The sequence below is a fragment of the Balaenoptera ricei genome, chromosome 4 (assembly GCF_028023285.1).
Source record: "Balaenoptera ricei isolate mBalRic1 chromosome 4, mBalRic1.hap2, whole genome shotgun sequence".
NCBI lineage: Eukaryota > Metazoa > Chordata > Mammalia > Artiodactyla > Balaenopteridae > Balaenoptera > Balaenoptera ricei.
Window position 1 is genome coordinate 93,457,147 of NC_082642.1, and position 19,912 is coordinate 93,477,058.

At 36.7% G+C, this 19,912-nt stretch overlaps 1 protein-coding gene across 1 annotated transcript in view; it reads left to right on the top strand.

The window, feature by feature from the left end:
* Positions 1-19,912, top strand: part of KPNA1 (karyopherin subunit alpha 1) — a 73,375-nt gene that overhangs the window by 35,718 nt on the left and 17,745 nt on the right. The window contains exons 3-6 of the mRNA XM_059920988.1: positions 6,936-7,043; positions 10,033-10,132; positions 12,171-12,265; positions 18,978-19,109. Of these exons, the coding sequence (XP_059776971.1) occupies positions 6,936-7,043; positions 10,033-10,132; positions 12,171-12,265; positions 18,978-19,109 (435 nt within the window). The remainder of the gene's footprint in view (positions 1-6,935; positions 7,044-10,032; positions 10,133-12,170; positions 12,266-18,977; positions 19,110-19,912) is intronic.

Genomic DNA, 19,912 nt, shown 5'->3' on the forward strand with positions numbered 1-19,912 from the left:
CAGTAGTTGTGGCTCACGGGCTTAGTTGCTCCGCGGCATGTGGGATCTTCCCAGACGAGGGCTCGAACCCGTGTCCCCTTCATTGGCAGGCGGATTCTTAACCACTGTGCTACCAGGGAAGCCCTGTCTGGCTTCTTTCAATCAGCTTAATCATTTTGAGATTCATATGTTGTTTGTCAGTAGCTCATTCTGTTTTATTGTTGAGTAATATTCAATTATATGCACAGACCACAATTGGTTTATCCATTCACCTGTTGATGGTAATTTGGATTGTTTCCAGTTTTTGCTGGTTGCAAATAAAGCTGTTGTGAACATTCATGGACAGCTTTTTGTATAGACCTATATTTCCTTTTCTCTGGGATAGATATTTAGGAGCAGAATGACTGGGTACACCTAAGTAGGTGTATACTTAAAAAGCTGCTGTTTGCTAAAATGGATTGTACTGTTTTTCCTTCTCATCAGCAGTGTGTGAGTTTCTGTTGCTCCATGTCTTTGTCAATATTTGGCATCATCAGTCTTTTTCATTTTACCTATGGTGTGTGTAGTATATGCCATTATGGTTTTAATTTACTTTTTCTTAGTGACTATAGTTGAGAGCATCTTTTCATGTGCTTATTTGCCGTTTGTATATCTACTTTAGTGAATTCTGTTTAAATATTTTCCTTGTTTTTTTAATTGAGTTGTTTGTCTTCTGGATACAAGTCCTTTGTTGGATATATGTTTTGCAAATATTTTCTCCCAGTCAGTGGCTTGCCTTTTCATTTTCAGCAGTGATCTTTGAAGAGCAAAAGTTTTTGTGGTGTTCCATTTATCAGTTTTTTTTTTTTCATTTACAGATTGTCCTTTTATATGTCAAATCTTTGCCAAATCCAAGGTCACTTAAGATTTTCTCATGTTTTCTTTAAGAAGTTTTATTGTTCTGGCTTAAATTTAAGTCTGTGATCATTTACATTTGATTTTTGTGTACAATGTAAGGCTAGGCGAAATGGACCTTTTTTTGCATATGGCTGTCCAGTTCAGGTGCCATTTATTGAAAAGATTGTTTTCCCCCATTGAATTGCCTTGGAACCATTTTTTTTTTTAAATTTATTTATTTATGGCTGTGTTGGGTCTTCGTTTCTGTGCGAGAGCTTTCTCTAGTTGTGGCAAGCGGGGGCCACTCTTCATCGCGGTGCGCGGGCCTCTCTTGTTGCGGAGCACAGGCTCCAGACATGCAGGCTCAGTAATTGTGGCTCACGGGCCCAGTTGCTCTGTGGCATGTGGGATCTTCCCAGACCAGGGGTCGAACCCGTGTCCCCTGCATTGGCAGGCAGATTCTCAACCACTGTGCCACCAGGGAAGCCCAGCCTTGGAACCTTTTATCAATACATTCAATTGACTGTATCTGTGTGGGTCTGCTTCTGAACTTCTACTCTGTTGCATTAGTCTCTTTGTTTATCTCTTATATATCACATTGTCTTGATTACTATAGCTTTATGAGTCTTAAAATCAGGTAGTGTCAGCCCTCTTCTAGGTCATTTGCATTTTTATATGAACTTTAAGAGTCAGCTTGCCAATTTGTACATGAAAGCCTACTGGGAATTTGATTGTGATTGTGTTAGATCTATAGATTAGGTTGGAGAGAATTGATAACAAATGAGTCTTCCGACTCATAAGCATGGTGTATCTCTCCATTTGTTTAGGTCTTTAATTTGCCAGTGATTTGTAGTTTTTGGTGTATAGGTGCACATTTTTTTGTCAGATTTTTCCCTATTTCATAGTTTTTGATGCTATTGTAAATGGTGTCTTAATTTCAGTTTTCAATTGTTCATTGTCAATGTTTAGAAATAGTTTATTTTTGTATAATCACTTTTGTTCTAAAGCTTGCTAAACTCATGTATTACTTCTAGTAGCTTCTTTGTAGATTCTGTTGAGTTTTCTACATAGATAATCATGTTGACTATAGATAAAGACAGTTTTACTTTTTCCTTTCCAATCTGGATGCCTTTTATTTCTTTACCTGCCTGATTGCACTGACTAGCACCTTACAGCTTACTGACACCTGAAACCTTGAATAGAAATGATGAAAGTGTACATACCTGTCTCATTCCTAATCTTAGGTGAAAAATAATCAATCTTTCATGAAGTGTGATGTTAGCTTTAGGTTTTTGATACATTCCCTTCCTTGAGTTCAAGGAGGTCCCTTCTGTTCCTGGTTAAAAAGGTAAATAACTGTTTAGAATTCTTATGTCTTCTTGATCCCTTTATCATTATGAAATTATCTTCTTTACTCCTGATAGTAAACCTTGATATTAATATAGCCACTCCAACTTCCTGTTAACTGACATTGTTAATTAGCATTGTTGGTTAGCATTAGCAGTCTTTTTCTACCTTTTTACTTTTAACATAATTGTGTCTTTGTATTTTGTTTCATGTAGGCTGCATGTAGTTATTAGATATGATATATGTGTGTGTGTGTGTGTGTGTGTGTTGTGCTTGCTTTAGGGTTTATATCTTTAACTTATAGTCTGCCTTCAACTTATACTATACCATGTCATGTTTCATGGTTTTTACTTATACATGTGTGTTCTCAAACCACTAGTCTGTTATTACTTTTGTTTTAAATTGTCAATTTTTTTTAGACAGCTTTATTGTGATATAATTCACCTACCATGTAATTCACCCATTTAAGCTTTACAATTCAATGGATTTTAGTATATTCACAGAGTTGTACAACCATTATCACAATCAATTTGTGAACATTTTCATCCCTGCCTGTTACCAGTCACTCTCCATTCCCCATCTCTCCCTACCTCCCCCCAGTCTACTTTCTGTCTGAGTAGATTTGTCTGTTCTGGACATTTCATATAAATAGAATTATACAATATATGGTCTTTTGTGATTGGCTTCTTTCACATAGCATAGTGTTGTCAAGGTTCATTCATGTTGTAACATGTGTCAGTACTTCATTCCCTTTTATTACCAAGTAATATTCCATTGTGTGGATATACCACTTTTTGTTTATTCATTCAGTTGATGGACATTTGGGTTGTTTTCACTTTTTTTTTTTTTTAAATTTCAGCTAATATTCCTTCAAATAGTTTTTTTTTTTAATTTTTATTTATTTATTTATTTATTTATTTATTTATGGCTGTGTTGGGTCTTCGTTTCTGTGCGAGGGCTTTCTCTAGTTGCGGCAAGCGGGGGCCACTCTTCATTGCGGTGCGCGGGCCTCTCACTATCGCGGCCTCTCTTGTTGCGGAGCACAGGCTCCAGACGCGCAGGCTCAGTAGTTGTGGCTGACGGGCCCAGTTGCTCCGCGGCATTTGGGATCTTCCCAGACCAGGGCTCGAACCCGTGTCCCCTGCATTAGCAGGCAGATTCTCAACCACTGCGCCACCAGGGAAGCCCTCAAAGTTCTTTGATCTTTCCCACTTCAAAGATCTTCATCCACAGGCTATTTCAGCAGCCGCTTTCCCATGACATAATCCTAAACCTTATCACCAAGAACACCTCTGACCCTAGAATCTTTTTTTTTAATTTTTAATTTTTTAATTTATTTATGGCTGTGTTGGGTCTTTGTTTCTGTGTGAGGGCTTTCTCCAGTTGCGGCAAGTGGGGGCCACTCTTCATCGCGGTGCGTGGGCCTCTCACTATCGCGGCCTCTCTTGTTGCGGGGCACAGGCTCCAGACGCGCAGGCTCAGTAGTTGTGGCTCACGGGTCTAGTTGCTCCGCGGCACATGGGATCCTCCCAGACCAGGGCTCAAACCCGTGTCCCCCGCACTGGCAGGCAGACTCTCAACCACTGCGCCACCAGGGAAGCCCCTGCCCCTAGAATCTTAAACCTCAATGTACCAATCTCTGTCAGACTCTCTGCGCCATGTGGCGCATGGGCTTAGTTGCTCCACGGCATGTGGGATCTTCCCGGACCAGGGCTCGAACCCGTGTCCCTTGCGTTGACGGGTGGATTCTTAACCACTGTGCCACCAGGGAAGTCCAATTTCACTACCTTTTAACGATTTCTGGTGTTTGTCATTCTTTTTTTTTTTTTTTAATTTCTTTTAAACTTTATTTATTTTTTGGCTGTGCCTTGTGGCTTTTAGGATCTTAGTTCCCCGACCAGGGATTGAACCCATGCCCTCAGCAGTGAAAGCACAGAGTCCCAACCGCTGGACTGCCAGGGAATTCCTGGGTGTTTGTCATTCTTTTTTTAGATCTTTATTTCATCTGGTATCATTTTCCTTATGTCTGAAGAACATCCTTTAACATTTCCTCACAGAGCTGGTCTGTTGGTGATGAATTCTTTCAGCTTTTGCATTACTGAAAAAAGTATTTTACCTCCATTTTTAACAGTTTCTCTCCCCTTTTTTTTTTATTTCTTTTTTTTTTATAATTGTACTATGGTTGATTTACAATATTATATTAGTTTCAGGTGTGCAACATAGTGATTCAATATTTTTATAGATTATACTCCATTTAAAGTTATTATAAAATAATGGCTATGTTTCCCTGTACTGTACAATATATCCTTGTTGCTTATTTATTTTATACATACTATTGTTAGTTTGTGTCTCTTAATCCCATACCCCTATCTCATCCCTCTCCCCTTCCATCTGCCTATTGATAAACACTAGTTTGTTCTCTATATCTGTGAGTCTGTTTCTCCTTTGTTATCTACATTTGTTTGTTTTATGTTTTAGATTTCACATGTAAGCGATAACACAGAGTATCTGTTGTTGTCTTTTTCTGTCTGACTTATTTCACTAAGCATAGTACTCTCTAGGTCCATCCACATTGTTGCAAATGGCAGAATTTCATTCTTTTTTCGTTTTTTGAGGAACTTCTGTAGTGGCTATCCCAGTGGTCGCTTGAGATACTTTAACTGTGTTTGATCCACACTCTCCGGTTTGCATTGTTTCCAGCAGCAAGTCTGCTGTCAGTCTTATCTTTTGTTTCCCTGCATGCATGTAAGATGTCTTTTTTCCTTTGGCTGCTTTATCTTTTATTTTATCTTTTTATTCCTGATTTTAAACATTGATATAATGTCCTATCATGTTTTCTTCATATTTCTTCCTGGAGTTCTTTGAGATTTTGGATTTGTGGTTTGTATTTTTCACAGATTTGGAAAAGTTTTGACCATTAATTTTCCAAATATATTTCCCTACCCCCATCCTTGGGGCTCCAATGCATGTGTAGTAGGCCACTTCATGTCCCACAGCTGACTTATGTTTTGTACATATTTTCTCAGCCTTTTTTCCATCCCTTTTATTTTGTGATGGCCTTAAATTCACTAATCTTTTCTTCTACAATATCTAATCTGACCTTAATCACCTCCAGCATACTTTTCATTTAAAAAATTGTATTTTTTATATCTAGGTGTTTGATTTGCCTTTTTTTTTTCATGTGTTCCTATCTCTCCTTCTCATGGTTATACTTTCTTCTACTTTTGAATACATGGAATATATTTATAACAACTATTTTAATTCCTTGTCCAGTTCTTCCATCTTTTCCGTTTATAGGTGGTTTTGATTGATATGATTGCTTTTTCTTTTCCTCGTGGGTGGTCTTTTCTTACTTCTTTTGCATGCTTATTAGTTATTGATTGAATGCCGAGGATTGTAAATTTTACCTCCTTTGTCGTTGGAGTTTTTTGTATTCTTTTAATATGTGTAATTCTGAATGTATCATTGGATGTAGTTAAGTTACTTGAAACCAGTTTGCTTTTATGTTCCATTGGGCTGGACCAGAACAGTCTTTAATCTGGGACTAATTTACCTCACTACTGAGTCAATACCCTTCTGAGTATTCTCCTTAGTGCCCCATATATTGGGAGGTCATTTCTATTAACAGCTAGGTGAAACATGAATGATTGCTTGACCTGTGTGACCTTCAAAATTTTTCTGCATGCTCCTTGAAGGCGGTTTCTTTTCCAGCTTTGGACCTTTTCATCACACACCTGCGCTTGTGAGTACTAAGCCAGTAAAGACTTAAGGGGAACCTTCCACAGATTTTTGGAGTTCTGTGTTGGTCGCTTGTCTTCAGTACTCTGCCTTGTAGATTCTAGGTGTCTTGGCCTCATCAGTTCTGAATGCTGTCTCCTCAGTTGAGGGGGCCTCTAGACCCTGTTTAGGTTCACCCTACCTGTGCTGCAGGCTAGAAACTCCATCCAGGCAATCTGAGGCAATTGTAGGACTGACCTTGTTTCTTTTCTTCTGAAGGATCACTGCCTCTGTTGTCTGTTGTCCGATGTCTGAAACCTATTATTTTAGGGATTTCGTCTGCTTTGTTTAGTCATATAGGGTGAGAGGATAAGTTATTATTACTCTGTCATGGCTTAATGAATAAGTGTACTGCCTAGGATGTAACGGAAGGCATCTTAGTGAGTTGCCGTTAGTGAGAACTATTCTCCTTTGCCTGCACAAATTAATGGGTGCTTTAAAAGTAGTGTTCAAGCAGAGGTCATTTGTCATCATTGGTTGTTGGACAGGTTGGGAAGGTCAGGAAGCCTTGATCCATTGTCCTTTAGGGTTATGAGGGAGGTATTAAGTCATTCTAACAGCATTTTTATCCTATTTCCCCTGATGTATTGGTAAGACTATCCTATCACCTACTTCAATAGTGAAGAGGGAAATGACCAAGCATGCCCCAGCTCCTTTTTCAACCTTATGTGTTTTTTTAATATGTCATGTAGTGTCAGGCCTCTCTTAGTAAGTTTTACTTCATCAAGGGTTGGTGAGAGTATGATGTGATACTTAATTGCATTAGATGATAAGAGTGGAGAATTCTGAAATAGTTCCTGATCAGGAAAGGTTGAAGGTGGCACAAACGTTAGAATTTAAAAAATGATTTTCAAAAAGCTCCATCCTTATTGCCTTTTAAAAGTGGAGTGCCTAGTGTTTGGATGTTGAACTACCTTGTGTTAGAATTATTTTAGTAACAGGCTTTTATTTTTCAGTTATTCAAGCGAAGAAATGTTGCTACAGCAGAAGAAGAAACAGAAGAAGAAGTTATGTCAGATGGAGGCTTCCATGAGGCTCAGATTAATAACATGGAGATGGCACCAGTAAGTAGGATAATGAAAGAACCTCTTTTTACTCTTTTTCTGATGAAGATATGAGGTTAGATCTTTTTTGGAGTTTAAAAAAATAAGGTTAGGGGAGTTCCCTGGTGGCCTAGTGATGAGGATTCTGGGCTTTCACTGCCGTGGCCCATGTTCAGTCCCTGGTTGGGGAACTGAAAGCCTGCAAGTCGTGTGGTGCAGCCAACAAAAAAAAAGGTTAGATGGCTACAAAAAGTACTTGGCATTTCATTTTTAAAAGGAAACTATATCTGTAAACTCATGGTTCATAAAATATTTATTATATTTTGAATAACATGCAGTTAAACAGAATTAACTAATTATGAGATCAATTCAGCTATTAAAACTTAAAAGGATAATTATAAAATTATTCCTTAAAAGTTGATAATAAGCGATACTTTAAAGGAAATCCCAATTTGTTACTCATTCCAAGTACAAAATTGGACATATTCATATGATTTTAAAAATTGATTCCACATCACAACTATTGGAATTTTCTGTTGTAACCCATTTTGTAACTTTCTTGAGGTTGCATAAACAGATAAAAATTATGCTTTATTTATATGGATCACACCTGTCTAGATTTCCAGTTTATTTTGATCAATTGTATATGTTTTAATAGATCATATATATACATGGTTTTCAAAAAAAGAAAAATCTTTTTCTTCTGCCTTAGTCACCCAATTTCTTTCCCCACTGGCAACCACTGTTAGTAGATTCTTATTATTCCTTTTGAGAAAAACCCCTCTCTTTTTTTGGCAAATAGTAGACTATTCACGGTATTTTATAGATTTTTTTCTCTTTTTTTTTTTACTTCATAGATATCCAGTTTTTATGGACCAGCTTTGTTTTGGAATTAGAACAGTTTAAATTGCTTTGGAATCTATGTAGACGTTATTGCCAACACTGTTATTTTGTGGTGAACTCTTCTAGGCTCTTCAGGAAGTTGAAGAATTCTCTCTCTTTTTTTTTAAAGTGGATGTTAAATGATTATGGAGTATTTTGTGGACTGTATTAGTCAGGGTTCTACAGAGGAAACAGAACCAATTTGCGGGTGGGGGGAGAAGAAGAGAGAGATAGATTGATCCACCGATTATTTGATTTTAAGGAATTGGCTCATGCAGTTGTTGGAGCTGTTAAGTCTGAAATCTGTAGGGTAAGCCAGGAGGTTGGAAATTCAGGTAAGAGTTGATATTATAGGTTTTTGGGGGTTTTTTTTGCCACGCTGGGTCTTCGTTGTGGCACGCAGGTTCTTCTTCGCTGTAGCGTGCGGGCTTCTCTCGTTGTGGCATGCGGGCTTAGTTGTCCCGCAGCATTTGGGATCGTAGTTCCCCGACCAGGGATTGAATCTGCGTTCCCTGCATTGGAAGGCGGATTCTTAACCATTCGACCACCAGGGAAGTCCCGATATTGTAGTTTTGAGGCTGATTTCCTTCTTCAAGAAACTTCAGTCTTCGCTCTTCAACTGATTGATTGAGGCCTACCCACATTTTGGAGGATAATGTGCTTTACTCAGGTGTACTGATTTAAATGTTAATCACACCTAAAAAGTACTTTCACAGTAACATCTAGATTGGTGTTTGTCGAAACAACTGGGCACCATAATCTAACCAAGTTGACACATAAAATTAACTGTCCCAGTCTACTCCTTGTCATTGTGGCATCCATACCCAACTCCTTAAACCATACTGAGTCTCAGATAAAGACAATGACAAGGTCATACCTCCTTGTAACATGATATAGCTATCCTGCATGCAGCTGAAAATGCACTAACCTTTTCCCCAGAAGGGGAAAAGTCCTTGGGTGATATTTACTTCTCTCTTGGATATCCTGTAACTTAAATACTCTGATGTGAAGTTAACAATATTTAAATACTATGAATGTGAAGTCAATACATCTTATGTTATATGATAAGGGGATAAGAGAGGGAAGAAAACAAAGATATATGTGGAAACATATTCATAGCAAAATCATACAGGTACTTTTGTTTATTCAGGAATCAGACTTATAAGTTTCAAAGTAGTTACTTTTCTGACTTGTAAGAGCAGAATGCTTCCTTCTCCCCATGGGTTATTCTTAAGTGTTAGGTATTGCTTACCAACCATCTTGCATGTACAACTCAGTGCAGCTTTCTTCACAGTTTATCTTGTTGACTGTTACGCTTCATGAAATGTTAAGAACTTTATTTCATTGTGACAAGTGATCCTGAGAAGGAAGTTTAACTACTAATGCTGAGGATGGCTTGTAGTGGGAAATGGGAAAGCGCTAGTAAAGCAAGAAACTAGTGGGAAACTAAAAAGTTTTAATAAAGCAAGAAAATAGAAATTTTAAATAAATTTAAGAGTCAGCTGTTGAATTTGGCAGTGGCTAGAATCTGTGATTTATATAAGACTACTCTATACTCATTCAGTAAATATTTGTTGAGCGTCTAGAGTATGCCACCCATCAGGGATATATTGGTAAGATAGACAGGGTGTTTGGCTTTCATGGAGGTTACAGTATACTGGGGGAACCTAAGCAATAAACAGATAACTAAGAAGAATAACTGATACTGAGAAGGGCTGGGCATAGGATTAAAATAGAGTGATGTGATCACAGAGATAGAGTAGCTGCTTTAGATTTGAAGGTCAGGAAAAGCCTTCTTTTATAATCTAACATTTAATCTGAATGACAAGGAACAGCCAGCCATGTGATGAGCAGGAGAGGAAGAATAATAAACGCCTTGTCTTAGTGTTTACTACTAACATTACTTTCTCACGGTTGTGAGCTTTTTAATGATAGACAAAGATTTTTGGCTTCATCACATTATTAATCATCTCATACATTTATATATGCAAAGATTATCCTACCGTTGTGTAACTCTTGTAGATAAATATAGTTAACTCAGTAACTTGGCCACAGTTTGTACTATCTTTGTTTTCCTTTGAATTTAAGTTAAAATTTTATTATATTTGTTTTTTGTTTGTGATTCCAGGGTGGTGTTATTACTTCTGACATGATTGAAATGATATTTTCCAATAGCCCAGAGCAACAGCTTTCAGCAACGCAGAAATTCAGAAAACTGCTTTCAAAAGGTGAGTTCTGAATATGTTAAGTATATTTTTCATTTATTTACAAAGTATTACTTTCCCATAATCTATTTTTCACACTACAGATAACTTGCTTTGGAGTATCTATCAACAGAATAAAAGGACACATACAGACATATGTATATTATGAGTCATGGCTAATTTTTGAATTTCCTTTTTTATTTGTGTGATCTTACCAGGACCAGAAGGCAGCATTATTTTCATTTCTGAGGTATCTTATAAAAGATCTTAAAGTGATAAGAACGGTAGCAATATTTCATGTTAATTCAAATTGAGAAACTCCACTCTTTTTTAAGAAAAACTTAAAATATCACTTGAAAGAGTAGTGATTGTTGATTCTAATGTTAGCAGTTTATCGCTGAAATTTAAGTATGGATTTATTGGTGGACAGGATAACTACCTTTTTGGTGTGTGTGTATAATTAGGGTAGAATGGGATATGATACTTCTTGTTATCTGGGCAAGTAAGAACTCTGGAACTCTGAGCCATATTAAAATGTTGATAGTAAATCAGCATTAAAACAGTTGACCACCCCCTCCCCCGCGTAGTAAGTTATGGTTGTTTGGAGTCATTAGTGATAAATTAATATATCCCTTGAGGTTAACTGGAAAGAAAACCTACCACCAGAGCAAAAAATAATTGTTTTTTTGCCTGACAACCTGCTAAAAATAGCTGAAGGCCATTATCATATTACCCTCCTCACTCTTCTAAAAAGGTTTCTCAGATAATGTGGTTTTCCAAGGCCTTTCAACACTCTGCTGCTTTCCTGCATGTATTCTAGTTTGCCAGCCATTCCTCTTAAAATGTGATAATTAGACTACAGTACTCCAGATGCATTCTTATTACTCTAAGGTGTGGTGAGAGATGGCCTTCCTTGTCCTGAAACTATACATTCCAATAATGTACTCCAGGCTAGCATCATTTATTTTGGTAGTTATGGCATAGTAATGTTTCATTGCATTTTCAGCAGTCTATACTCCCTAGTACTTTTCTTTATGAACTATTTTTAGAACTATTTTTAGGTTTCGTCTGTGAAGTCATGTGGATTTTTTTAAATTGCTTTAAAAAAATCTAAAAGCTGAATTTTGCTTTATCCCTGTTTTATTGCCATCTTTGGCTTATTGTTATTCTTTCTATATGCTGTTTCTGTAATCTAGCATGTTAACTACTTCATATTTATTGTCATCATCAAATTTATTTGTTGTTTATATGAATGATTGATAAAAATATTGAACCAGGCAAAGAACATGTCACTAGAGCTTTCTGCAAATTAACATTGAATCATTAGTCATCTCTTCCCAGTAAGGCCATTGACTTAGCTAAGAGTCCCTAGTAGTACTGTAATCCAGCTGCCATTTTTCTTGTGTAGCTACATGAATGTCATCAAAAACTTTGTCAAATGTCTTGCTGAAATTACAGTGCTAATTGTTTAGGACATTTCTTATCTATTTGCCCAACAAGTTTCTATTGAATGACTTTATTTATAAGATACTCTATTGTCATAAATGAAAATGAGATTAATTTGGCAGGTCATTCTTAGTGAATTTCTGCTGACTCCTACTTATCACTACAGCAGTAAAATTAGATCCTGCAAGCACAGAATCTCTTAATCCAGTTTCTTCGGACAATTTATGTTAAATAAAAAAGAGACTTAAAACCCATACACAGAAAAAGGGTTAGAAGTAAGTATACCAAAATAATAACAGTGGTTGTCTTTTGATGTTTTTCCCCATACTTTCTAAGTTTTCTAAAATAGTAGAGGCAGTAGTTTTAATTTGTAAGAATTCTGCCCATCATATTTCCATGTTAAGGCTTCCCTTATTATGAAATCTTTTAAGCTACCGTAGTCTCAAAGTGACTGAACTCAGTTTTACATTTTTTTTCTGTTTTAGATTTACAACATGAAAGAGTTGCTAAAAATGGAGGGAGGGATATTATGAAGTAAGTTTGAGCTTTATAAAGTCCTTGTCTTGAAATCAAAGGATTATTTTTCTTCTTTCCTTTTATTTTTATGGGGAGACAGAACCTAATCCTCCTATTGATGAAGTCATCAGCGCACCAGGAGTAGTGGCCAGGTTTGTGGAGTTCCTCAAACGAAAAGAGAATTGTACATTGCAGGTGCGGACCATTTTCATTTCTTGCCTCATATCTTAATTCCCTTTACAAAGTTACATTTTGTATACAGATTTCTTACTTATTTTAATCTATATGAAGGGTTAATTTTTTGATACTGATGTTCCTGACAACCACATTGCAAGCTGCTTTGATAGCTTTGTTAACATCCAGGCCCTTGGTTTTACTCTTTAAAATTCTTGTTACTTTTAGTCATGTAAAAGATTATTTTATGATGACTATGGATCATACTTATCTGGTAGGGAATTGTTTGCAGTAGAGGAGCCATTATAAGGACCTAAGTGTGGACTATGTAAAATTTGGTTTTGAAGGACTTTTAGATTGTACTGGTTGGGTTTCTCAGGGCTGTGTAACATGGGCTAGATCAGAGACTCACTGATCCCCAAACCTGGTACTAATTAATCCTTCCCCTCCACCCCCGGCCCCACCCCAAAAGAGCTGACAAGGATGTAGCCTTGTTGGGAATGTGTGTGCTTTCTCCTATGTTAATTTACTGTATTAGTACTGTTGTATAGGGGTTCCAAGAGAAAATTCTACAGCTTCTGGATTAGATAATTTTTACAGTAAAAAGAACCAACTATCAACTGACTCTCATCTTGGGAGTTATCTAGAAATTTAAAAATACTATATTGTTCCTGAATAAAGTTGGATCTTAAGTAAACTGGTAATTAAGTAATTCAGTAGCTAGACTTCCTTGGAGTAAACAACCGAATAATTTCTGAGTTATTCTTTAACAAATACCTGTGATTCCTAAATTCTCACTTGTAGGATCTAATCTGAGTGGCTCAGGCCCTTTAGAAAGATTCTGCAACTATAAAGATTGGTTAGGTCCTATATAGATTGCAGAATGGGGTTATTTTTCCAAGTAAATATTTGCTAATAACAAGTTAATCATAAAGATAACTTTCACCCCCATGTTTACCTTTGCCTTACTTTAAGGGTATAATAAGGACTGGGGCATCTTTATAAGTATAAGTACCAGCTCCTCTCCCCAGGTTCCTTACTGTCCAGAGCATTATTGATAATTCATAAGACTTGATGCTTTGTCTTGATATTTTCTCTCCTTTCCTCCCATCCCATCCTTCTCTCTCTTTTACTCTCTTTGTTGCGGTGATGAGTTCCTTCCAGAGGAAAAACAGGAAGTCCAGAAAAGGTAGAGTACTTCAGTGTCCCATCAGTTTTTCTTCTCCAGTTTGACATTTACTAATCCCCAAGTTCATTTGAATTAAGATTCTGTTTTGTTGGCTGCTTCCTGGATTGTAATTCTGGTCCCCATCTAAGGCCAGGATCACCAGACACCTGGAAAATAATCAGGTTCACCTAGAGAGCAAAGAAAGAGGACTTTTCTCAGAAAAAAAGGAAATCCAGACAACCAATACTGCAGAGAACAGAGCCTGAGCCCCTTAAGCAACCTGTCAAGAGAATCAAAGGGACCAAATGAAGAGCCTTACTGCAGTTTATCATTTGAAAAGCTTTGTAGGAAGAGGGAGGTAGGGAAAATTATCATTTTGTTCATGTGGAAGTATGTTTCTATCCTGTCTCTGACAATGAGAGTAATTCAGAGATATTAAATTTACTCCTGGACTTAGCAGTTTTTAGTAGGTGGTTGCAGAGGTCCAGTTCCTTAATGTGTTAAAGGAAGATGGTATAACTTTCTAGTCCTAAAATGAAAAGTGTCAGAGAATTTGGTCTTTCCCCATCCCTACCTTCTCCAGTATTCCCTAAAGAGCACAGTATATTCTCTCAGACAGTGCCCTCTCCTGGCTAACACTTGTAAATTCTACATCATTTTTGATTTTGTAATCCCAGAGTTTGTATCTTAACACATCTGAAGATGAAAGCCTTCAGAAATCTCTAATTTGCTTCTATCAGAATTCTCAGATTCCACCCTTGTGCAGCCTAACTAATAATTAGGCTGAAAGATTGAGAAATGATTCCTCTGGAAGTGACCACCTCATGATTTTCACCTTAGCGATCCAGAGACTCTAGAGATAACAAACCTGTTTATTATATAAAGGTCATCATCCCCAGCTTTTCTTCTGTGTGCATTTAAGCACAATATGGTGTTCTTTCTCCAGTGTGACTAATGGGTAACCTTGACTACCCCAGAAGCAGGAGGAGCAAATATATTGATGGAGACCTTAGAGCCAGGAGACTTCATTGTTAAATAATTAGACATGCTCTGGGAAGCTTGGAGGGTATTCCTTCCTCTGTCTTCTTGGAGAGCGCTAGGATGTGAGTTATCCATGATATTCCTACCTGCTTATTAGAAATTTGAATAGTGTGTCTTTGGAGTGGGGTGTTTGCCATTTCTCTTCTAGAAAGAGTAATAATATGTAGTCATGATAGCTAAAGTCAATAATAAATCACTGGATAAACTTAATCCCTTCATTCCATAGATAAAGAACTGTGAATCCTAGTGAAGGGTTTCTTCACTGTCTTTCTGGCTTTCCTTATCAGTGGGATACTGCAAACCAGGGAGATAAAAATGCCTGCTTTTGGCAGTGCTACCTAGATACTCACTTGCCCTCAAATGAGATGAATATGGGTGGAATCTAGGACTTCGGAAGCCGAGTATGCCGTTTAACTAACAGCATTCTCAAACACAGTGACATGTAGGCCTCAGCCATACATGAGAGCCTTGACATGAGATTGGTCTGCCTTATGGTGTATTCCCTGGGCCCACTTGGTTTGTTTTTTTGAGTCCAGGTTCAACATCTTTGTACTGTCCTTTGCAGTGCTGAGATGGTGTATTCCCAAACCTTCTTATAGAAGCTTATAAAAATAGCTAGAAATAAGTAAATTGCCTCCTAGTTCCAGTCATTAAATAGATACTCCTCTTAAAGTTGTAAATTTGAATTAAATTGGTTTAGTTTTCCCATTTCTACCTTTCTTGTCCACACTAAAAGCTTAATGTGGTAAACTGCAGTTAAGCCTTCATCTTCCTATGTTTTTTCCCCATCTTCATTGATCCCTCTACCTATCTTAAAAGGTTGCTCAGATGACTCAGGCACTGTTCTCTGCAGAGTTTGATATCTGGATTTATTTTTCTGATGTGAGCCTCTCTTTTCACTTGCTCTCCAGGTGAGCCTGGCATTTGCTAGGAACCAGAGTGGAACCGGCAAAGTGGCCAGCAACAGAGTCCTGATCCAAATGGAGAAAGGGAACCAGGCGTACTTCAACCTGGAGTGGGAAACTTGATAGGAGGTCAGAAGTACTTCAGTTTTGGATTCTCATTTTCCTTATTTTAAGGAACTGAGCACCAGAAGGTAGAGATTGAGAAAGGAAAGAGAGAACATACCAAAATCTTCAGCGTGCCCTTCAGGTTTCAGTTGTAGCCTTATTTAGAAAGTTCTGGACAGTGAAAAATAATAGTGGAATTACAATTTATAAGCAATCACAGCTGCACGACAGGTTGTTTCCTTGCATGATGCCATTCTTGGAACACTAAGAATATAGTAGTTTAAAACAACAAAGAGGAGTAAAGATTATAATAATTTTGGGTACTACTTCAGGTGATACCATTTCTTAAGTTTTTTTCATTTCATCATGTTGCTGAGTTTTTCTTGAGTTGCATGGTTACTTAAATTACCTTTTCTGGCCATTTCTATTATAACTTTATGCAATTGTTTTTGGTATCAACTCTGGACATTCCCATTTCACAACTCTCTTTCATGTTAAAATCTAGTCTGGGACCTGAGACGGAAATGTTCACCCCACTCAATGAATAAAGACTGCGATACCCAGTGAAAGAGAAACTACATAGTTCAAAGTACAACCAGTTTTTTAAAAACATACTTACATATTAAACACATTTGAAAGTTGCTTCTTCCAACACTTTAATAGGGGTCTATACCCATGAGGAATTCTCAGTCTCTCTTTCTCTCTGCCTCTCTCTCTCTCTCTGTTTCCCTGTTTCTATCTCTCACTCTCTCTCCTCCCGCCTCCTTCTCATGTCACACATATACACATGGGTATAGAAAATTGCACAAATAGAGCTTGATAAGTTTTTACAAGGTAAACATCACAGTAATCAACACCGTGTGTGTGTATGTGTTTTAATGCCTCATTAATCCATGAATATGATTTGAGTTTTCACTGGCCCTCTGGTTATAGTTATTCATCTACTTCTTTCCCCAGTAATGGCAAAAACTACTTTCTGATTTCCATTCTTACCAAGAGAGACCTTGAATCTTCTTTGCATTCAGAGGTTATAATCGTTATGTACTTCTTAGTGATAAACATAACTCTGGTACATTCTTCTTTTGTTGAGAAGTTCTAATTTCCAGTTTTCTTCCATTCATGTTCTGGCTATTATTTACTTATTCTCCATCCTCCTAATCATTGTCACTCTATTTTGTTTTGCTTCTCCATTTTATTCATTTCAGTGGCATCTGGAAATCTCTCTTTTTCTGGGAGACCTTTGGGGCTAAACCTCATTAGACAAACAGCAGTTTGACTTCTGTTAGCAATTATTACTCTAATTTCTTCTCATTGATAACTCTTTAATATATCCTTTATCTACTCAGTTTATTGTCACCATTTCTTTTGCATCAAAATCTCACTGCAAAACTTTTTCTCTTTGATATAGATTGCTATGTATGCTGATCTTATTCATTCTTCACAGGTTGCTTTTCCTCAAAGTTTTCATTTTTTTGACATGGTCTCAGATGCTGATGACTCTGTTGAACTTTGAGCCTTTCTTCTTGTAGGAAAGTTTGCTTTCGTACCCACTTCATATGTCTCTTTTACTAGTTCATTTTCCTAGTAAGCAAAAAAAGCTACATTTTAGGTGAACTGTGTTTTCCTTTTAGCATACCCTAAATAATCTGTCGTATCATTATTTGAAATTTCTTGCCCTAGATACCAAAACTGCCAGCAATTGGAAGACTCTTGTCAGTGTTACAGGTGTGTTTCAGAGAGGAAACTATGGTTGGGGCCATAAGCCTACTAGATTAGGAGGCTGTAATCTAGCTCTCTTTGACTGACATTACTCAAATCATTAGTGATCATTGGATCTTTTTCTGATAGTTTCCTCATTCATAAACTAGAAAAGCCAGGCTTCTCTGGGTTGTTGTAAGGAACACCTGAGAGTATGTGAATAATGCTTTGAAAATATAAAGTACTGTATAAATGCCAAGTTTCAATTCAGACAGATTGAAAAGGGTTTGAACATTGGTTTGAGTAGTAATTTAATTACAGAGGTGATATGAGTTTTTATTTTGTGATACTCAGTGTTTAAAAGTCTCCTGAACTTCTCTTATAGCAAAGAGTTATCAGGCAAAAAAATGTTTAACTGTGGTGCTCCTAGGCTGTCCTCCCTGCTGCTGTAATATCAGTGTCCTAACTAGCTATCAGACCACTTTATTTCACTTCTGTATATCAAATTTTAGGTTTCTTTGAATATCCCTTCTTTAAGTGTCTTCTGCTATAAATTTACTGTCATTCATGTAGTTTTGGACTGGGCTAATCAGATTGTCTTCCCATTTCTTTCATTTTCCTGTACCCCAAGTGATTGATGATTTAGTTTTCCATATGACAACTGCCTTTCAATTGACCCAAAAGCTTAAAGAAGTCACAGCTCCATCTTTTGATGACTTTTTATTGATTTCTCATTCAAGGGGCACGTCACGGAATTTCTCCCCCCCGCAATATGTGCTTCATTAAAGAATATTAAATAGAAGACAGAACAGGAGAAGGAAACAAAACTAAAGTTTAATTAAGGACTCTAAATAGAATGGTAATATAAGAGTTCATTCTTGGATTTTAAGAGGTCATTCTTGGATTTCATCATATTAGGCTAAAGAGTCAAGTTACTGTAGAGATGTGTAGAATTAATAACATGCTGTATTTTTTGTTGGCCATAATTTCCTTCGTACTGTTTACCAGTTTATCAACCTTTAAGAATGCTCTTTTTAAAGAAGTCTTACCTCTGTGCCTTGGTTTGGAGACTTCTAATTTATTGGAAGCTCTTATGCTCTGAAGTTGCCATTTCTGTTAGTTGTATGCCTGTTAACTCCTTTTGGACTACTTATCATTTAAATTGTCTTCTGCCTTTTTCACTCTGCCTATATTTTACACATTTTACAGTTTTATTCTTTCCCCATTTCGCTCTGCCCATTTTATAGAAATTATTTAATTTTATTTTTATTAGATAATAAACATGGTTTAAGGCCAAAAGGTACATAAAGGCTTTACTGTAAGTGCCTATCCTTCCCATACTTGTTTCCCATTCACCTCGAGCTCTCTATGTAAGTGACAAGTATTTACAGTTTATTGTGGCTCCTTCAAGAGATATTCTGTGCAGTAAGTAAATTAATGCATATATTCCTTCTTAACCCTTTTGGAAAATACAGTATGGTACCATATTAATGTACATTGTTTTTCTTTTTTCTTTTTCCTCCATTTATATCTTGGGAGATCATTCCATGTCAGTATATGAAGCACTCCCTCATTCTTCTTACGGTCTCATGTCAGCTCTGTCTTGATCTGAAATTTTATACACCCTGAGTATTCCTCTAGGCTAAGGTTATTTCTTCAGGAATTCTTCATTTAAAATTAATATGGTATTGACCTGATAGATTATGTGTAAATAATGATCTCAGATTCTTTTCTTCATGCACAGAAAACCATATTGTTATAAGTAAACAAGCTATTAAATTCTAATAAGATAATGAAATTATTTTTATCTTTATAGTTTGAGTCAGCTTGGGTACTGACAAATATTGCTTCAGGAAATTCTCTTCAGACCCGGATTGTGATTCAGGCAGGAGCTGTGCCTATCTTCATAGAGTTGCTCAGCTCAGAGTTTGAAGATGTCCAGGAGCAGGTAAAAAATGAAACAAGTAAAGAGAAGCAGGTCAAAGAGTACAATTTTTCCCTTCAGTCTTATATTCAGAGTCTCAGTTTTACCGCTTGGATATGACAATCCATGGTTCATCACAGGGAGTGTTCGAGAAATCTAAACTTAACCAAAATAGAAAATTTCATAGTGAATATAGGCAGAATTTCTCCTAGAAACATAAAACCATTTTTCCCTTCCAACCCTGAAATTCTTTAAGTCCTATAGATATACATTTTAGACCATGTAAGCAGTTACTGAGTTTTTTCTTGTAGTAATCTCTAGTGTTGATTGACGTAGCAAGTCTTTGCCACTTTTGTGCAGAAAATCACTTAGAAAACGTGAAATTTTAATTACTGCAAAGTTTGTCAAATTCATAAATATAAATCATTACTAAATGAATATGACTTTCTTCTACAGCTTTATTGAGGTATAATCAACCTACAGTAAACTGCATATGGTTAAAGTGTATAATACGATAAGTTTTGACATACGTATATACCCATGAAACTGTCATTACAGTCAAGATAATTAATATATCCATCACCCCCAAAAGTTGAGTAAAGTTTTCTGCGTTTTGATTGCTCTTAAATTCTTGGCTCACTGTTTTCTTTTGTAAGCAAGCTTAAAATACATTTGTAATCAGCTGAGTAAGCCATTCGGATCTCTGCTATGTTCCAAGGGCTGTATGGAATGTTACTTAAGGGGAGGGGCCCCTAAGATTAAGAATATGTATAAGAACTGGTACCTCCTTTTAATAAGTTTACTCCCATGAGTATTCACATGTATAC